This window comes from Falco biarmicus, chromosome 13 (genome assembly GCF_023638135.1).
Source record: "Falco biarmicus isolate bFalBia1 chromosome 13, bFalBia1.pri, whole genome shotgun sequence".
In the NCBI taxonomy this organism is placed as follows: Eukaryota; Metazoa; Chordata; class Aves; order Falconiformes; family Falconidae; genus Falco; species Falco biarmicus.
Genome location: NC_079300.1, coordinates 29,759,758 through 29,778,783, shown reverse-complemented (window position 1 = coordinate 29,778,783; position 19,026 = coordinate 29,759,758). Strand labels below are relative to the sequence as shown.

General features: G+C 60.7%; 3 protein-coding genes across 5 annotated transcripts; all 3 read left to right on the top strand.

Moving 5' to 3' along the window:
• The first annotated feature begins 3,345 nt into the window (after positions 1-3,345).
• ESPNL (espin like) lies at positions 3,346-9,575 on the top strand. The gene is made up of 4 exons (XM_056358889.1): positions 3,346-3,638; positions 4,411-4,603; positions 7,828-8,199; positions 8,270-9,575. Exons 1-4 carry the CDS (start codon positions 3,346-3,348, stop codon positions 9,494-9,496), a joined length of 2,085 nt encoding a protein of 694 aa, XP_056214864.1. The 3' UTR covers positions 9,497-9,575.
• A 387-nt stretch (positions 9,576-9,962) lies between these two features.
• Positions 9,963-14,176, top strand: KLHL30 (kelch like family member 30). 3 transcript variants are annotated; one of them, XM_056359139.1, is made up of 7 exons: positions 9,963-11,213; positions 11,306-11,474; positions 11,687-11,773; positions 11,991-12,146; positions 12,241-12,429; positions 13,008-13,153; positions 13,727-14,176. In XM_056359139.1, the coding sequence occupies exons 1-7, from the start codon at positions 10,440-10,442 to the stop codon at positions 13,958-13,960; spliced, it is 1,755 nt and encodes a 584-aa protein (XP_056215114.1). In that variant the 5' UTR covers positions 9,963-10,439; the 3' UTR covers positions 13,961-14,176. The 3 variants fall into 3 exon arrangements, with proteins under 3 accessions (XP_056215114.1, XP_056215113.1, XP_056215115.1); XM_056359138.1 differs by having other exon boundaries at positions 9,963-10,126; positions 10,388-11,213; positions 13,008-13,869; XM_056359140.1 differs by lacking the exon at positions 13,727-14,176 and having other exon boundaries at positions 12,957-13,146.
• An 820-nt stretch (positions 14,177-14,996) lies between these two features.
• LOC130158278 (erythroferrone-like) lies at positions 14,997-16,431 on the top strand. Its single transcript, XM_056358888.1, is given in 7 exon segments — positions 14,997-15,119; positions 15,122-15,383; positions 15,575-15,759; positions 15,871-15,979; positions 16,060-16,141; positions 16,279-16,309; positions 16,312-16,431. Coding segments are annotated over 7 exon segments (912 nt in total).
• Positions 16,432-19,026: the final 2,595 nt, after the last annotated feature.

The following is a 19,026-nucleotide window of genomic DNA, read 5'->3' as shown; positions in this document are numbered from 1 at the left end:
CCTGTGGTATCAGCTTGGTACCAAAGCACCACAAGGCGCTTGCTGGCTAGATGCTCTCTCAAAAGGCTGACAGCTTCTCCGCACACAACAGCCAAGGCTTCCAGTCTCTCCTGCCTTCCCACGCCCTGTGAAACGTGAGGAAGACAAAGACCGCTAACATCTCGGGGGGTCAGGAGGAAGTCAAGAAGCACTACATTCAGAGCCCAACGCATTACCCAAAGGAATTACCACAACAGAACAAGAGGCAGGAACGATATCGGTAGACAGGCAGATAACATGCACGGCAGCAATATCCAGTCAGACTTGTAAGACTTCCAGTCACTTCATCCCGCAACTTTGTTTTGAATTTAGTTAAAAGGTAATCAGATTCTTAACACTCATTCTGCTTTTGTAACTTCTGGAGAAAGGCTAACATGTGGCGTTGGCATTACAGTCCAATTATTGCCCAAGCAGCAGCGCAGCACTCAGAAGCAGCGGGCACACAGAGCCTCGTGGGCCCTCCGCAAGTACAAGTTATCCCTCCGTAGTCAGCAGTCCGACTCACAAGCACAAGGCATATGTGGAAAACTAACATCTAGACTGACCTTCACTTTAGCTCCTCTTGATTTGTCAACGTACAATTCCGGATGAACCTAGGTACAAAGAAAAAAAACAAAAGAGCCCCATTTCACTGGGAAGCAAACCCAAAGGCCTCTTCCCCTCGGCTGCTCCGGCCCAGGAGCTGACTGTCACGACACAGGATCAGCGAGACACCTGAGCTGCTGCCTCCCAACCCTCCCCGGTAGTTAAACACTTGCCTTTTGCAATAGTTTTTAGAGAAATCAGCAGTCGGGGGCGAGAGGTGGGGATTCCACCGCCGGCTGTCTTTTCCTTCCCTTGCCCGCTCGCAGGGACGGGAAGAGGCTCCTGAGCCACCCCCCGCGACAGCGTTACCGCAGGCCCCAAGGCAGCCTCTGAGGGCCGCGGGGGCCGGCAGCCCCAGCCCGCTGCCACGGCCCCGGCCAGCGGCTGGGGGAAAGACAAAGCCCCGCGCAGAGCTGCGGCGGCTGCGGCGGCTGCAGCGGCTGCCCGGAGGCGGCGGGGGGGCGGCGGGGCGCCGCGGGCCGACCCCCCTCCAGGGCCCGGCCACCGCTCCTCGCCTCCTCGCTGAGGCAGCGACGCAGCTCCGAGAAAAAAAAAAGCAGCACCGTGAGCAGCCCGCTGACCACCGTCGCTGCCGAGGAGACGAGAACCGCCGGCAGCCCCGCCGGTCCCGGGCCGGGCCGCCCGCCGCAGCCCGCCCGCCGCGGGCACCAGACGCTCCCTGTCGCGGCCGAGCGCCGGCCCGCCACGTCCCCCCCAGTCGGCCGCTGCCCGACGGCCACGCCCGGGCTCACCCACCGGCCCCCGGCCGCCCCCAGCCCGACCGCTCACCCAGCAGCCGCCGAAAGTCTTCCAAGCTCCCGGCGAAGGCCCCAGACCGCCACAGCCGCTCCGGCGCGCCGCACGGGCCGGCAATGAACCCACCTTCCGGGGCCGTATGCGCAGCCCATACGCGTACATAGCCGGGAGCCCCGCCCCTAGGCGTCAAGCCGATTCTGCGCATGCGCTGCCCTTAGTCTGGATGGAGCTGTTGCCTTGCGAAAAAAATTGGCTACTGCAGCCAGTCTATCTAACATAGACTGCACAGTTTATTATAGGAATGGAATCAATAAGGGAATTCTTCCCACGGCCCATAAAGAAGTTGTCTGGCTTCATATCTCGGTGGATGAAGTTCTTAAGAGTGAATGTATTCAATTCAACTAGTCTAGATAAAGAGAAGAAAAAAAAAAGAAAAAAAATCACTCAGGAGAGACTAGGCATACACTTTTTTCCTTATAAAAACACTAGCAACATTGTCTTAAGGGTAAAAGAGGTAATGAAACTTTTTATTGTAAAATGTAAGGGCATTGAAGAGAACATAATTCGATAGACAATACATAAACCTCTCCAGCTCTTTCCCCGTGTCTATTTTACATTTGTCTCCAAAAACTTTCTCGGGCAAACTTCTTTTGTCTTTGAGCAGGGCAGACCCTGGAGTGCACTGCCTGCGCTTGCCCCCAGGGCGCAGAGCTTCCCGTCCTGTTGAGAATGTTACTCAGATGTTTCTGTAATGGTATATCAATAAAAAGCTTTTATTTTTATGGCTGTGTCCTTGGGCGTGATTGCAGAGTGATCTGTGTGTCCCTCTGCTCCGGCAGTGGTTACAGAGGGGCTTTTTGGTGCCTGTTCATTAGTAGGCGTTGAGTTGTAGGTCCAGCCTCCTGGACCCTTCTCTGCCACCTGAGTAACGCCGCAAGAAGCAGCAGGGTCAGGAACGGATTTGCATGGCAGGGACATACCCTGAGAACTGCAGCTCCTGCCTAATGAAACTCGGCTCAAATATTTGGAGGGAGCACCTACATCTTGCTGTGGGACTGGGAGAACTGTCGCAGGACCCAGTTCTGATGGTGCCATCCAGCTGACTTGAGAGGACTTGGGGCAGTCCTGGAGGTCAGGGCCAGCCCTTGCCTAGCTTCAGTGCAGAACGTCACAAGAGTTTGGGTGACAACTGTGAGCCAACGGACAGAAGAGAAACGGCCAACAGTGGGATTGACCTTGGCAGCTCTTTTTTTCTAGCACAGGAGTCATGGTGCTGCTTTGACCTTTGTGAAATCTGTCATCAAGGCCCTCATCGGTGAGGGAGGCAAAGGTCTAGCACTGCCTCTGGCCCATAGCAGAGGTGGGAGAGACAGTTCTGGCTGTGTCTCTCCTTCGATTGTCTCCAAAGGCTTTCTGTGGTGGTTTTCTGGCTCTAGGGAAGGCCTGGGCTGTGATATTTCTTTCTCACCAAGCTTTCTGATGCCAAACATTGTGCTGAAACTCTTGTGTGAGGGCACAAGGAGTCTCATTTGCACTTATGACTTCCTTAGGGGCCCAAGATCCATCTCGGCGAAGGGATATGAACTGTCATCGTTTTGGGAATGTCTGGTCTGGCAGCTCCCGGAGCTTCTCTGAGCTTTGTGGTGGCGTCCTCAGTGTTTCAGGCAGGGAGCCCAAAATGATTCAGAGAGGTGGTTTCAGCATGTAGTGCTACAATGGTATTTTTAAGAAAAGAGGAGGCGGCAAACAATTCAAATCCAGTGTTATATTCCATAGCTCCTGTATTTCGAGATGAAAATGTGAACTGGGGCCAGTAAACGATAGAACAGAAACTTCTCATGGTTTTGGAGACAGCAGGAGGCTTGTGGGAGGTGGAACTTTACAAATAGTCTCTGATCTGTGAAGAAGTGGTTTTTGAATGCTGATGCTCTAGGTCTGCGAATAGAGGATGTTACCAGTGGCGTGATGCACAGACGGAGGCCAGTCATGAGTGGTGTACCCCGGGGGCCAGCGCTGGGTCTGATATTCTTCCTCATCACTAGTGATCTGGATGATGGGGCACCCTGCACCCTTAGCAAGTCTGCTGGTGACTCAACACTGGGAGGAGTACCTGAGACACCAGAGGATCACGCTGCCACCCAGAGGGACCTCGACAAGCTGCAGAAATGGGCCAATGGAAATTTCCTGAAGTTCAATCAAGGGACATGCAAAGTCCTGCCCGTGGGGAGGAAGAGCCCCAGGCAGGAGGACATGCTGTGGTACCCGGCTAGAAGGCAGCTCTGCAGAAAAGGCCCTGGTGGGCACTATGTTGAAGTGGAGCCAGCAAAGGTGGCCACTGGCGTGCTGGGCTGCATGAGGAGGAGCAGTGCCCGCAGGCATAGGGAGTAGATCCTTCCCTTCTGCCCAGCACTGGTGAAGCCACCCCCAGAGCCCCGTATCCAGCACCGGGCTCCCCAGGGCATGAGAAACAGATACTGACTGGAGAGAGCCCAGTGAAGAGCCACCAAGGTGGGGAAGGGACCGGAGCATTTCTCCAGTGAGGACAGGCAGGGAGACATGGGACTCTTCAGCCTGCAGAAGAGAAGGCTCGGGGCACCGTCTCCATATAGGTCACTGTCTGAAGGGAGGGTGCAAAGATGGAGCCTGGCCCTTCCCAGTGGTGCCCAGCGTCCATCCGGCTCAGGGTGGCCCTCCTTCAGCAGGGGCTGGCACCAGGTGACCCCCGGAGGGCCCTGCAAGCCCCAACCGCTCCGCAAGCGTCTGATGCTGGCGCAAGAACCAACAGCAGCAGGGATGCCTGAAAGGGGCCTGAGCAGGCACGGAGGTGTGAAGCAACGCTGCCGGGGGGGCTTTGCACCGCAGGGCCTGTCTCTGAGGCTGGGCGAGCGCCTGGGTGCATCCGCACAGGCACCCCTCAGAACACTGTGATGTCACAATCACCCCATGACATCACTTGCGCTGGGAAGCAACACGTGCCAGCCAGCGTTGTGTGCTGCCAGCGTCAGATGGGACGTCGAGTCCTGTGGGCAGCACCCGAGCCATCGAGTTCTGCCACAGCACGCCAGACGTTGAGAGCTGCCAGCAGCCCAGGAGCCAGCGAGTCCTGCCGGAGGAACCTGAGCCTTCGAGTCCCACCAGCAGCACCCGAGACTTTGAGTCCTGCCGGTGGCACCTGAGCCTTCGAGTCTCACCAGTGGCATCCAACAAGTTCGGCCAGTGGCAAGTGAGACAGCAAGTGTCGCCAGCAGCTGACGGGACACCAACTGCCAGCAGCAGCAATGGAGGCATCCAGGCATGAGCTGGCAGTGCCAGGAGCCACCAGGATCTCCCTGCAGGAGGACGCCTGCCCCATCTGCTTGGGTCCCTTCAAAGGCCCCGCTGCCGTGGACCCGTGCTGGCATGCATTCTGCCATGATTGCATCCAGCGCTGGGCTGACACCAGCGTCACTGCCACCTGCCCGCTCTGCCGGGGGCACATCATGGCCATCCACTGCCTGCAGGGACAGGAGGAACACGATGGGGTGGCCTGCCATCATCACGGCCACCTCCATCCTGAAGTAGAGCCGGGGCGGCAGCAGAGGCGGAGGCGGCAGCAGCAGCGGAGGCGGCAGCAGCAGCAGCGGCAGCAGCAGCAGGGCCCCAGCGGTGCCCAACGCCAGAGACTCCCCGACGGCCCTGGGGAGCGCAGAGCCCCCATGCCCCGCCAGCGTGTCCACATACTGTCCGGCCAGCAGGACAGAGACCGCAGCCCTCTCCGCCAGTTGCGGGAGATCATGGAAGAGCTGCAATGGGTGCACAGGTTATTGGAGGAAGAGCTGGGCGTGGGGGATGACGCGCAACACCTCCCCTTGCCCTGCTACCGAGCGAGGCGGCCGGGCACCCCATGGCCCCGCTGAAATAGAAACACAGGGGATCCTGAGAGGGTCTGTGCCTGGTTTCTTCCGTGTCTGCTTGCTCATCACTGCACAACTGGGGGAGTGAGAGGGGTCCGGCCCTGGGAACTGGGGGAGAGGGAAGGAGATGGCCCTGGGAGCTGGGCGAGAGGCCGGGAAAAGCGTCAAGGACTGTTAGAGGGGGACAAATGTGGGAATTGGGTGAGAGGGGCCACTACTGGCTTCTTCTCTGACACTTTGCTCATCCCTGCAGAGATGGGATGCATCCCGGGAAGGGGAAGGGGGAGTGCCCTGGGACTCTTGCCAGCAGATCTCCGAAGGGGCCAGTGCCTGCTCTCCTGAAGGCCAGGGCGACAAAAGCAGCTGAGAGGGAGGTTTCAGGGAGACCCTCCTCTCCTCTCCTGGCCCCCACACCCCCGTGCTGCGGAGGGTTGTGGTCCCGCCGGGAGGCTCTCCGGGCTGGGGGAGGCAGCCCTGGCACAGCCGCCTGCCCAAGGGTAGCTGCCTGCGGGAGAAGCAGCCCCAGCTGGGATGTGCCTCACATTTTGGGAGTCTCTTCTTCAGGGAAACCCGTGGCCCTTCCCCGCAGCGGGGTGGCCCCAGCAGCTGTGCAGTGGCACTGTGCCCCCAGGGGTGCCAGCTCCTTGCTGCTGCTCCACACCATCTCCTCCCACACACCTGGTGGCTGGGGATCTCCCAGCATTGGTGCTCAGCCACTTCCCACCCTTGCCTGCCACCTTGGCAGACCTTGTTTCCCAGGAAGGGGACCCAAATGTTGGTGTTGAGAGTCCTGAGGGCTACATCTGCCCCAAGAAGGGTAGCTGAGCATGGTGTCAGACTGCTCAGGGCAACCATGGCCTCTCAGTACCTTCCGGGCCCTGGAGATGGATGCAAATATGGAGAGCTCACAGAAATTTGGATCGGAAAACACTGGCAAGCGGGAGGTGGCTCTTTGGTACTTCCCAAAGGCTCCCTCTAAGCTGCATCCTCTCGTAGGCAGTCCCAGGCCACGGCCAGGCATCAAGGTAGACCTGTCCATCCTTCCCCAGCACTCCAGGGGAGCAGGAGGCAGGACATTTGTGAGTGGCTTTCTGGTACCTAAAGGAAGATCCAGCTCTTGCAGGGCTTTTGGCAAAATCCCCCCTTGCCCCAACAGCTGACAAAGCTCTGGCCCTTGCTTGCCATGCTGGCAGCAAGACAGGAATGGGTTCATGCATGGCTCATGCCACAGCTTGCAACATCTGTCTGCTTAACCTGAGACACGTGGTACCTCCAGCACCGGGCCATGCTCCTGTGTTTCATACTACATCCCAATCAATATTGCAGAGCACTGCGTTGCCACTGGCACCGCATAACTGGCTCTGGCACTGTGGCTGTATTGCAGGGTAGCATCAGATCATCCACCCATGAGAGCCAGGCATCAGCCTGCACCAGTGCTGGAGAGGGATTAAGAGGCTGAACCTGTAATGGATTCTCACCAGGGGATCGGTGTTTACAGTCTTTGATCTGCTGCTTCTTGATTTTATTCCAGCCCCTTGATTGAATTTCTCATGTGTAACTGAGCCCCACTGATCCATCCTGGCCATATATAATGGATGGCAATGGAGTGAAAGAACACAAACGTGGCTGAATATCGGTAACAGATGTCTGGGCAGCAGTGCGACAGGTCCCTCAGCTGAAGATCGCTCACTGCTGGTACCTGCCCTCTGTGCCAGCCAGTGCAAAATCCTCCCTCTGTCCCCAGAATCTGGCCTGGCCATGTGTGGGAACAGATGCCATGACCAGTTTTGGCCATTGTCTGTTGGCGTGAGGCAAGGGACAAGGCTTGGAGCCAAGCTACAGAGCTGCTGTTTCCAGGACCAGCGCCGGTGCCACCCACTGAGCCCCAGCGTTGCCACTCGATGCCCCTGTCAAATATTAATGTGATGCTCAGTGTGCTCTCTGCCCTGCCCCAGCGCTGCAGCTGTGGCCCCTGCCTGCTCCAGGGCTGGCCGACCCCTCCAGCCGCCCTGCCCCCCCCTAGCACGTATTGTTCCTTGCACGGGGACTTTGTGGGTGCAGCTGCACCCACCTTTGGGTGCTGCCTGGGCAGGGCAGGGCAGGACCCGACCCCCTCCACTCGACGGGGCGGTCCCGGGTGCCTGCTGTCCCGGCGGCTGGCTCAGCCCTCTGTGGCAGGTAAGGCCCCCGCTGGGGCTGCGGTCGCCCCTGTCCCCTGAGGGAAGCCAGCCCACTGCCCCCCCGGGGAGCGGGGCGGGTGGGCCGGGGGCATGGGGCGCCCGGAGGAGAGCTGGCGGCAATGGGGCAGCCGCGGGCTCGGTCCTCGGCTGCAGGGCCGTCGCGGTGACCCCCAGGAGGGCGGGGGCAGCGGGGGCCCCGCAGCTCCATCCGTCTTCTGAAGGAAACGCCCCCGTGTGGGTCTTTCCCGGGAAGAGTTCCCCGCAAGGACCGAGGTGACATACTGGGAATCCTCGAGGGGCACCCCTCACCCGGTCACGCGTCGGGGGCCCTGGGGGTGTTGGGGTCCCATCTCCCCTTGCCTGCCCTCCTCCAGGAGGAGGCCCGCGCCGGCCGGGATGGAGCCCGGCAGGTCGGTGCCGGCAGAGCTCAAGCTCAGCAAGCCCTCGCAGCGGGCCAGGATCCCGGCGCCCTTCTTCACCCACCCGGTAGGTCGCTGTTTCCGCCCACGGCCCCCGGCTCGCCCGCTCGGCTGCCGCCCCCTCCCGAGCCCCTCGTGACTCTGCCCGTGCAGGGTGAGCCAGCCGAGCCGGCGGACCTCCCCGGGCTGGAACCCGCGGAGGCAGACGCGGACGCCCTGGTGCCCACGCACGACGAGCGGGGCCGCCTCATCCCCGAGTGGAAGCGGCAAGTGATGGTGCGGCGGCTGCGGGCCCGGCTGGCGGATGAGGAGGCGGTGGACGGCCAGGTACGGGGCGGCCCGGGGCGGCGGGCGCACGCCGGCGGCCCGGGGGGACGCTGACGGCCCCTCTCCGCAGGACGCGGGCTCCTGGCGCTTCTCGCCCTCCCGCCAGGCCGTGCTGGGCCCCTTCGGGGAGCTGCTGACGGAAGCGGACCTGCAGCAGCTGGAGCGGGCGGTGGAGAGCCTGAGGCTGCGGCGGCGGGGCGAGGCGTACCAGGGCGAGCTGCGGCGTCTGGCGCGGGAGCTGCGCGACCTCCTGCCCGCCCCGCTGCTCAGCATCACTGTGCGCAGCCCCCCGCCTGCCCCCGGGCAGCCCCTGCCCCTCTGGTGCGGTCGCCTGGCCGGCGCCGTCAGCAGCCTGGCCGCGCTGCTGGCGAACGCCGAGGGGGCGCGGGTCGCCTCCCCCCCCGCCGCCGCCGCTTCCCCCGCCCGCCGGCAGCCGTTGGAGCCGGCGGGCAGCCTGGTACAGCGGGAGATCCGTCAGTGCGGGGTCTGCGTTCGCAGCCTCCGCGGCGCCTTCGAGTCTGCCTGGGGGTCGGCGGGGGGGAAGGCACCCGCGGAGAGCCGTGCGGAGGCCGCCAGCGATTCGGGCATCAGCTGCGAGGAAGCGTTTTCCGACGGCGGCGGCTCCCCGGGGCCGGGGCCGGAGTGGGGCAGCTTGAGGAAGGAGAGGATCGTGATGCTCTTCCTGAGCCACTGGAGACGCTCCGCCTACGGGCCGTCCCCGCCGGCCGTGGGGGATCTCAGGGAGGCAGCGGGGACCGGGGCGGGGGGAGCGGCCCGCCTGGCGCGGCAGATGGCGGCGATCCAGCGGCTTCTGGGCGGCTGGCGGGACGCCGCCTCCCGCCGCCCCCCGCCCCCGCCGGCCCCTTGCGCCGGTCACACGCCGCTCTCCCCGGAGCAATTCGTGGCGGGGCCCGGGGGCGGACCGGCCGACTACGAGAGCCTGTCGCTGGAGCTCTTCATGCTGGGATATTTCCGCATCCTGGAGCAGGAGCTGCCCGCCGAGGAGCGCCGCGGCCGCCACCTCCTCTGCTTCGAGGTCTTCGAGCAGCTGGGCCGGCACGGCTGGCGGGCGGTGCGCACCTTCCACCGCGCCGTCACCGACGAGATTGCCGCCGGCCGGCGGGGCTGGCAGGACGGCTTCGACGACATCAAGGCGAGGTTTTTCGGATCCCCGCAGAGCTCGGGCCGACGGCCGGCGGAGCCCGGGGAAGAGGGGGAGGAGATCTGCCGCTACATCGACCGCAGCTTCGCCTTTTGGAAGGAGAAAGAAGCCGAGATCTTCAGCCTGGAGGAGTGATGCCCGCTGGTGGGGAGGGCAGAGGGCTGCGTGAAGCTGCAGGCTGGAATAAACACCTTTTCGGTTCTGTCCAAGCAGAGTGAGGCTTGCCGGGGCGTTGGAGAAAGCTTTTGGGCGGAGGGGACTGTCTCGGCACGCCGACCCGCCACCCCACCTGCCCCGCCGAGATCGTTGTCTTGGCGCCCGCTCCCCGCGGCGAGGCGGCTGCCGCCGTTTATTTGTGGACGCCGAGGAATGAGATAACGTGCTATGTTTAACAGTTGGCATCGGCAGCCACAGCCGGGTGGAGGAGGGACATCGCGGGCACCCCTGGCGACCGATGGGGTTGGGATGGGGGGAGGGGTGTGGTGTAGAGGGGAGGTGATGCTGGGTGAGCCTTTTCCCCCAAGCTTGCGATGCCTGGCTGGCCGCGGAGGGTTGCTTTCCGAAAAGCAGCAAAGCCGCGGGGCGACAGCGATGGGCCCCTACGGTGCCTTTAAGAGCGGGGAGCGGTGGCCGGGTGCCGCCTAAAAATAGTGTGTTCCCCGCCCCGTCCCGGCTGTATCCCGCGTCGCGCGGGGTCCCTCCCCAGTGCCCGGGGCGCGGCCACTTCCCTGCCTGGCAGGCTGGCCGGAGAGCTGCAGAACGCAGGTGAGAGCGGGAGGGGAGGGAGCCAGAGTGGGGCTCAACCCAGCCCCCAAAACATCCCCACTGTGGAAGAACCGGTGGCAGCCCTGGCAGGGCAGCTCGGAGCACGGGGAGGAGCAATCACGGCCATCGGTGGAAGCGGGAGTGGGGCACTCCGGGGAGCACTTCTCCTGCCCCTGCCCGGGCTTGTAACTCGGGCGCTGGGAATGCGGGGTTGTGCCGGGAGGGGGGAGAGAGGGAGGTGCCATTGCCTTTTCCTGGCAGGGACACCCTCTTCACGCTCCGCCAGCAAGGCCCTACGGCCATCCCCAGCACCATGGTGAGGAACGTGGATGACTTTGACTTCTGCCTGCCTTCACATGCCCAGGGCATCCTGGAGGGGCTGCAGCGGCTACGTGCCAACCCTAAACTGGCGGATGTGACACTGGTGGTGGGTGGGCGAGAGTTCCCCTGCCATCGTGGCATCCTGGCCCTCTGCAGCCACTACTTCCATGCCATGTTCTCTGGTGACTTTGCTGAGAGCATTGCAGCGCGTGTGGAGCTGAAGGAGGTGGACCCCAGTGCACTGGAGATGCTGCTTGACTTCACCTACACGGGGAAGGTCACCATCAACCAGGGCAATGTGGAGGGGCTGATGCGGACCTCCAGCCAGCTCCACTTCCCCACTATCCAGAAGGTCTGCAGCCGCTACCTCCGGCAGCAGATGGACGCCACCAACTGCCTAGGTATCTGCGAGTTTGGTGAGAGCCACGGCTGCCCTGAGGTCTCCTCCAAGGCCTGGTCTTTCTTGCAGGAGAACTTTGAAGCCGTCTCTCTGCAGGAGGAGTTCCTCCAGCTCTCCAAGGAGAGATTGGCCACGTATCTCTCCAATGACCAGCTGCAGGTGCAGGAGGAGCAGAGCTTGGCTGAAGCTGTGCTGCGCTGGGTACGCCATGACCCAGGGCCCCGAGCCCAGTTTCTGCCTGAGCTGCTGGAGCTGGCCCACCTTGTCTCACTGCCCGACCAGTACCTGCAGAACCTGCTTGCCACTGAGCCCCTCATCCGTGACTCAGATGCCAGCAAGGCCCTCGTTGCCCAATCCCGCACCACAGTGGGTACTCCCCTGCCCTAAATCCCACCCCCCAAGCTGGGGGGGAAGGCTCAGCTCAGAGCCTAATGGCCTTGTCCCGGCCTCTTCATCAGGGGCAGAGTGATGCCAGTGCCCAAAAGAACCCTCCAACTCCACCGCAGAAGCTGGAGGAGGTGTTGGTGGTGGTCGGCGGCCGTGTGCTGGAGGAGGGTGGGGATGAGGACAGGGGGCTGGAGGTGTCGGCTGCCCCCAGGAACTTTGCCTTCTACAACCCCAAAAGCAGTAAGTCCCCACGGCACACACTACCCCCTCCCTGCATGTTAATTAACCCTCCATCTACCCCAAAGCCACCTGTTGCCAAACGATCTGGTGTCAGGTGTACTAGGGGGGGAGGGGGGGAGGGGAGGGGGGAAGAGAAGAGCAAAATAGGGCTGGCTGAAAGGTGTCATTTGCTGGCTGGGGGCGGGTCATCATTTGGCTCCACTGGCTTTCAGGGCAATGGATGGTTCTGCCTGACTTCCCTGATTACAACAAATGGGGCTTTTCCCTGGTGGCTCTGAACAATGATGTATACGTCACAGGTAGGTGCCAGGGTTGCTGGGGTGGAGTGGGGGTCCCCAAGGAGGATGGGGGGCAAAGATGTGAGCACAGCATGCTGGCATGGGAGTGGGGGCTACCCACCTCTCCAAGACCAGCCCTCTCCTTGCTCCCCTCTTGGGTGGATATAGCTGCTGGCAAGGGGTGCCCAGAGACGACTGTGTTCTGAGTGGGTGGCCCGCCTGACCCATCCCTCACCAGGTGGCTCCCGAGGGTCCCAGAATGACACATGGTCAACAACTCAGGCCTGGTGCTTCTGCCGGATGGATGGTGCCTGGAAGCCCATCGCTTCCATGCTGAAAGCCCGGACAAACCACACCAGTGCAGTCCTCAATGGTGAGATCTACGTCATTGGGGGTAAGGCTGCGAAGACCCCACAGGTGCTGCCGGGGCAGGGGTCCATGGGTGCCCCAAAGCAACAAGGAGGCTGCAGTATCCTGCCACCCTGCAGGGACGACAGTGGATGTGGTGGAGGTGGAGCGCTATGACCCCTACAACAAGAGCTGGTGTGCCATCAGCCCAGCCCTGAAGTATGTGAGCAATTTTGCAGCTGCCAGCTGCTTGGGCAAGCTCTACCTGGTGGGCTCCTGTGCCATCAAGTACAACGCGCTCACCCTGCAGTGCTACAACCCTGTCCAAGGTGAGAGTTGGCCCCATTGCCATGCCCTACCGATGCCTTCCTGGGGAGCAGGACTGAGGGGGACCCCCAGGCAGGTGACGTTCTGTGCTGCCAGGCACGGTCCTGCAGGATGGGATCAGGTGTTAATGGGGTCTAGTGATGGCTGTAGCATGGGGCTGGGTCCAGCCAAGGAGCACGGCTGCTGGCAGCATGGACCTGAGTTGCAGACCTCCAGCCCAGCCCAGACCTGAGCTGCAGTGGAGCTGGATCTCTGGGGCAGAGAAGTGGGGGAGGCAGCCCACCTTAGGGAGAAATTAAACTCCTATGACAATGCCACCTCCTCAGGCAGGCTCCGTGCAGTCTGTGGTGGTCTCCCCCATCCCACACCACCACTACAAATAGTAACACCCCCACACTTTTTTTATGCATAACCCTTGTCTGAAATGGGGACCGTGGGTGCCACCCTGCCTGGCTGCTCTGTCCCTTCCCTTTCAAACTCACCCTTAAATAGCCATGCGCTCGGCAATGCTTTTTTCGGTCACTGGCAGCTGCATCGAGGGCCAAGGGTGGGACACACTGCTGATGGCTGCTCCTTGCAGATTTGTGGAGTGTTATCACATCCCCCTTCATCCCCAAGTACCTCTCAGCCCCACGCTGTGCCACGCTGCGCGGGCTCATCTACCTCATTGGGGACAACACCAAGAAGGTCTACATGTACAACCCAGAGGCCAACATCTGGCAGAAGGTAGTGGGCTGTGGGGGCAGGGTGCAATTGCCCTCCCAGGGAGGTAGGGCAGCTCTTCCTTCCCCACCAGCACCCCACAAACATACCCTCCACACCTCTTATCCCAGGTGCCAGCACCCCTTGTCCCTCCTGCCTGCTCAGCCCTTGGCTCTATTAACCCCTGCGGAGCTCAAGATGCCCCAGTCCTTCCTTCCCTCCTGCCCTGTCACACCCACACTAGGAGCACAGCCTTTGCACCAAGTTGCTGATTTTAAAAAGTGTTCACGCTGCAGAAGCCCACAGGACCCCCTTTTCCTAGCATCACCCTCCTACATGGTGTGCGGGGCTCCTGTCTGTGCAGTTCAGCAGAATCCTACCTGTCCCTTCTGTTCTTGAGACCCTCTGCTCCCTGCAGCATCCCCAACCTTTCTCCCATACAAGCACAACATGTGGATGCTGCTAAAAGCAAGATGTGTCTGCAGGGGCCCTCAGACCTTGCAGAGAGGATGGGGCAAGGGGACACACTCAGTGGCTTGATGTCCTCCACAGTGGGAGCAGGGGGTCCCCACACATCCCACCCTGCCCCTTGTGCAGGTGCAGCTCCTGCACACACTCCATGAGAACGGCGGGATGGTGCCACTGGGCGACCGGCTTTTTGTCACCGGTGGCCACTGGAAAGGCATGGACGGGGACTACCGGGTGGAGATGGAGGTGTATGACTGCACCAAGGACCTCTGGACACGGGAGGGCTCCCTGCCCTGCCTCTGGCTCTTCCACAGCTCCTCCTCCATCTTCATGGACACCTCCAAGTGGACGGAGGCTTTCTAGGGTGACCATGGGTGGCAGGAGAGCCCACAATATTGCCTGTCATCCTGTGCAGCTACTTTTCCCCCTCTTGCGTGTCTCGCTGCTGCCAGCTCAGCTCTGCAGGGTGGAGGATATAGAAACCCCATCACCAGGCTGGCTGGGGCATCTTGTTCCACCTTGCCACTGTGGGGAAAAGGCTTTTCCTTATAAATACGCTTTGGTTAATGCTCTCTCTTAGCTTGTGTGGTGTGTTTTGGGTTTTTTTAAGAATTGTCTTCTTCCCCCTCTAAAACTCCAAAGCTTTTAGGGTATTTTGAGTCCTCCCAAAGTGTAGTGCATCCCACTGAAGGCATGTTGCTGCCTGGTGGTCATGGCCTCTTTCGCCATCACGTTGATATCCAGCAAAGGGAAACGAGGGGGGCTGGGGGAATCTCTCTTTCCCAAAACCCAAAGCTCTCCAGCATGTCTCTGGCCCAGACTGAAGTGTCAGACCCACCCCAGCGTCCCGTGGAGCAGAACAACTGGCAATGAACCAGCTTTTGGATGCTCTGTGTCCTTGGGTGGCACAGGGGCCTGCAGTAGGATGCTTTCACCCTGGTTTCTCTCCCAGAATACGCAGCACACGCCCCTGGGAAGTGACCCAAGGCTCAAAGCAAAGTGGCCAGCTCCTCGGTGGCTCCTAGTGCCAGGACAGAGCCAGGTGGTGCCTCCTGCCGAATCCGCCGTGGCAGAGGGCACCTTGGGCCGGGGTGAGCACGAGGCAATGCTTCCCCAGCGCCCGGTCCCACCGCCAGCGCCGGGATGTCACAGCCCCGGCACCGCTCGATGGCTCACCTGGCACGCCTCGGAATTGTCACCGTCCCTGAGGCGCCGCACACGCGCGCCGAGGAGCCCTCGCGGGGAGCTCCCCGCACGCCGCGCGGTTTGGCACGCGAGGGTGCCCGCCCCGGCGGGGGGAGCGGGGCTCTCGGGGCCCCGGCAGCGGGCCGGGCCCGCGGCGCCCTCGCAAGCCCCGAGGCGGGGCCGGGACCACCCTCCCGGCAGCGGCGGCGGCGGGATGCGGCTGCCGGAGCTGTGCCTGGCTCTCTGCGCCGCCGTCCCCGGGACCGACTCCACGGGGGCGGGCCGGGAGCAGCCACCGGGCGCGGCAGCAGCTGCGGGGAGGGCGGCGTAGGCGGGACGCGGGGGGCCGGCGGCGTGGACCCCCGGCAGGCGTGGATGCTGCTGGCCGGGAGCCCCGGCCAGGCGAGCAGCAGCCGGGCCCGGGGCAGGACGGGCACAGTACGAGATGGGACGGGGGCTGGCACAGCAGCGGTACCGGCCAGTGGCCGGTCTCCAGGGGAATCACCCCCGGCTGCCTGGCAGGTCGGTGTGCCAGGTGCTGTCCCCGGCCCCCCCTCCGTGCCAGAAGAGCTGCGGAGGGAGCTGCAGCTCCTGCTGAAAGGTACCCACTGCTCCCGGGGACCGCTGGGGGGAGGGGGTGGGGGGTGGTGCGGTGGGACCCCAGGGCAGGAGATAGCAGGGACGAGGCACAGCAAGGCTGGGCAGCAGAGCCAGGCACAGCTGCATCCTGGGGCCAGGAAAAGTCGAGGTTCCTTCCTCACAAGCTAAGCCCTGGTCGCGTTTTCGGGTCAGGCATGGTGAAGGAGCAAGTGAAAACACGCAGGAAGGCCTGGGAAGGACGTGAGGAAGAGGAGGAAAGTGAAGGCAACCCACAGGCAGGGTCCCATCGTCGTGTGGAAGCAGCCTTCCGCTGCCAGACGTGTGAAAACATCTCCATCGAGCAGAGGGCTCGGCTGGAGCTGCAGCTCTACTACATTGTGAGTGCCCAACCTGTCCCCCACTTCCCACCTGCAGCATGTTCCTGCGCATGGGGCACCCACCCTGGCACAGGGGCTCACAGTCTAACCCATGCCCTTCTCTCTCCCCAGCCGGAGAAGGAGGGGATGTTCCACTGTGGCCCAGGGCTGAACCTGACCAGCGGGCGGTATACAGTCCCCATCACAGGCTACTACACCTTCACCGCCACACTGCACATAGGTGAGCCCTTGCACAGCCCCCACCACTCTGCCGGGGAGGTCGGGGGTGGCGCTCACCCTCCCCTCTGTCCCAGTGCGCAGGGAGCAGTGAGGAAGAGGCAGTCGTCCAGGGGAACCGTCTGCGGGTGCTGATCTGCGTGCAGTCCTGCTGCCAGCACAACAGGTACTGCAGGGCACAGCCAGGAAGGGAGAGAGTCCCCTGGGCCGAGCAGGGGGGAAGGAGTCTAGCATCTACCGGGGAAGGAGGGACATGCGACATGCTCTCCCCAGCACCACCCACCCTCCCTCCCTCCCCTGCAGCAATCTGGAGACCGTGTCCGGTCCGGGCTGGAGAGTGGTAGTGACCATTTCACCATCTCTGTCACTGGAGTCCTTTACCTACAGGTTAGTGGTGCCAGCTCCACTCGGGACTGTGGAAGGAAGGGAGCAGGAAGGCGCCTTCTGTGGCGTTGAGTCTGTTGCTCAGCACGGCTCTGAGGCCAAAGGATAATCAGGGCTGAGGTTGCCTTATTGGTCTTTATGTCATACTTTTCCCAAAAGGAAGCGCAGTGAGCAGCCCCTCCAGCTCTTAGTGACTGTACACAGGGGAGAGCTCTCTCCTTTGCTCTGCCAGGCCGTGCCCAGTGCCCAGAGGAGGTGGTTCCAGCCTTGTTAAGCACCCACCCCACCCACCCCTCTCCCCAGGCTGGACAGTACACCTGTTTTTGTGGACAACACTGCAGGCTCTCCCCTCACCATTCAAAGTGGCTCCGATTTCAGCGCCATTCTGCTGGGGGTGTGAAAAGGTGCTGGGCACCACGCAGGGAGCTGAACCCGTGCCAGGAGTGGCCAGACCTTTCCCTCTGAGCAGAGCAGGTGCGATGGTGGCTGGCAGCACCGAGCCCAGGGAAGACTTCACACTGCTGCAGAAGCTGCAGGCTGGCCTTATGCTGCTCATGCTGCAGAACCACCTGCAGCCAGACAAAAGATCTGGAAGGAAAGGATGATGATAATGATAATAGTAATAAAGCAGCCTGAAAAGGAGCTCAAAGAGTTCAGTTTTATCTAAAGGCTAAGGCTGGAAGTTTATCTTGGAAAATATTGCTGACAATGGCAGCAGCTGACTGTCTCTGCAGGGCTCAGCTCCCACAATGCCAGGCACCCATGCCTGGGACAAAGCCCCACATCTCCATTTTCTCTCTCAGCAGATTTCCCCACCCAGCTTCTCAGCAGCCCAAACCAAATTATTTGTATCATTTCAGCTTCCCTGTGAGGTGTTAGCAGCAAATGTTTGCTGGCAAACACCAATGTCCTTCACAGCTAACCTTCAAAGCAGAGCAGTGTCCTAATAACACCTCACATTTGATTAAAGCAAATTCTTGTCCTGTGGCTTCCCACACCAGGCGTTCCCTGCCCATGGCACAGGGCCCAGGCCATGGGCAGCACAGATAGGCTCCTTGCTTTGGCTCTGCTAGCTGTCTGAGCCAAGGATGGGCACAGGGCTGCATGCCTGGGCAAAGGCTGCAGGAGAGGTACCTGGGCAGGCTGGGCATGGGGCAAGGGAGCTGCACATTTTATTTCTTTGTAGCATGTGGCACTGGGCAAGCTGTGCCAGCAACACCATGAGACAGCCCAAACTGCACCCAGCCCTGCCTTCCCTAAGGGATCCACACACATAGGCAGGGAGGAGGCAGTCACCTCATGCTGGACCTCACTCATGAGGGCTTTCCTGGCCCTGTCTCACCTTCTCTGCAGGTTGCATCTCCTCAAGGAGTCTGGTGAAGTAGCTGTTGCTGCAGCTCTTTGTGGGCAGGGGTGTTTGGATCCGGGTGAGGGTACAGGACTCCAGCTGTGCAGTTTTAATGATCAATTCTTCCCTAAAAGAAAGTGAACTTGTCTCTGAAAGACATGCTTTTCCCCCAGCTGAGCTCCCAGTTACCACATGTGACCACAAGCCAAGCACTCTCACTCAGATCAGCCACCTTTTTTTCCTACCAAACACACCTCAGAAGATAGAAAAGGACTGTCAGAGAGTGGGACTTGCTGAGCTGGTAAGCTGTCCTCTGTGAGCGAGGTATAAAGAACCCAGTGCACTTGAACACAAAATTGAAAGAGTTTATTAAGTCAGAGCTACTGGGGGGCTAATTTAGGTGTTGGGAGGGGGCCAGAACCTCAAGTCACCACCAAGGAAGGGGAGCTGCATGTACAGCACTTCTCCATGGCCCACTCCCAGGGTGGTGGTCTCAGAGCTCCCCACAGTAGCAGGACGCTGCTAAGCAATGAGGCAAGGAGAGTTTATTTTCAGGAAACCTCTTGCAGACCCCACCCTACCAGCAAACACAGTTTTCTGATTTCCACTAAAGTTGGGGTTAAATCAGCCTTTCTAACCGGCTGGCTACTCACAAGCATGGTGACACCCTCTCCACAGTGCTTCCTTTTCCCCTTTGCCCTGAAAAATGGACAATACAATCCATTTAATGGAAATAGTTATTAACTGTACAACAGCACTGCGTATTACATTCCTAGTCGGAGTTGTGCTTTCAGTACTCTTTCTAAAGGGAAAGAAAGAAGAGTTGAAAGAGGAGGGAGAAAGAACAGAGTCAGTGGGAGCTCAGAGGTGCTAATTCCCTCACCAGTTCTTGCATTGGAATTAAGAGATGCCTCCTGGAGGAAGCATGAGAGAGATGGGTGCTTGGCTCAGCTCTCCCAGCACAAGAACCGTGGAAAGCAGGGAGGCAAGAACGGAGGGTGAGTCACCCTTCTGAGATCTGCAGTCAGGGTTTCTTTTGCATTAGACTGAAGAAACACCAAGCTACTCCATCTTGGCTCTCCAAAATTTGACTTTAAAGAGCAGAGGCAGCTGAGTGGGCAATTCCCTCTCAGTTCACATGGCAGAGTACGTCACAGTATGCAGGAATGGCTGGGAGCAGAACAAGCTGGCAGACACAAGCACTACCCAAAGTATGTGCCAGAGGCCCACCTCCTTCTCCAGTACTCTGCAGAAGATGCAGACAGTTAGCAGGAGCTAGGCCAGGTTAGCTTAAGTGTTAGCATAAGTCCATGAACTTT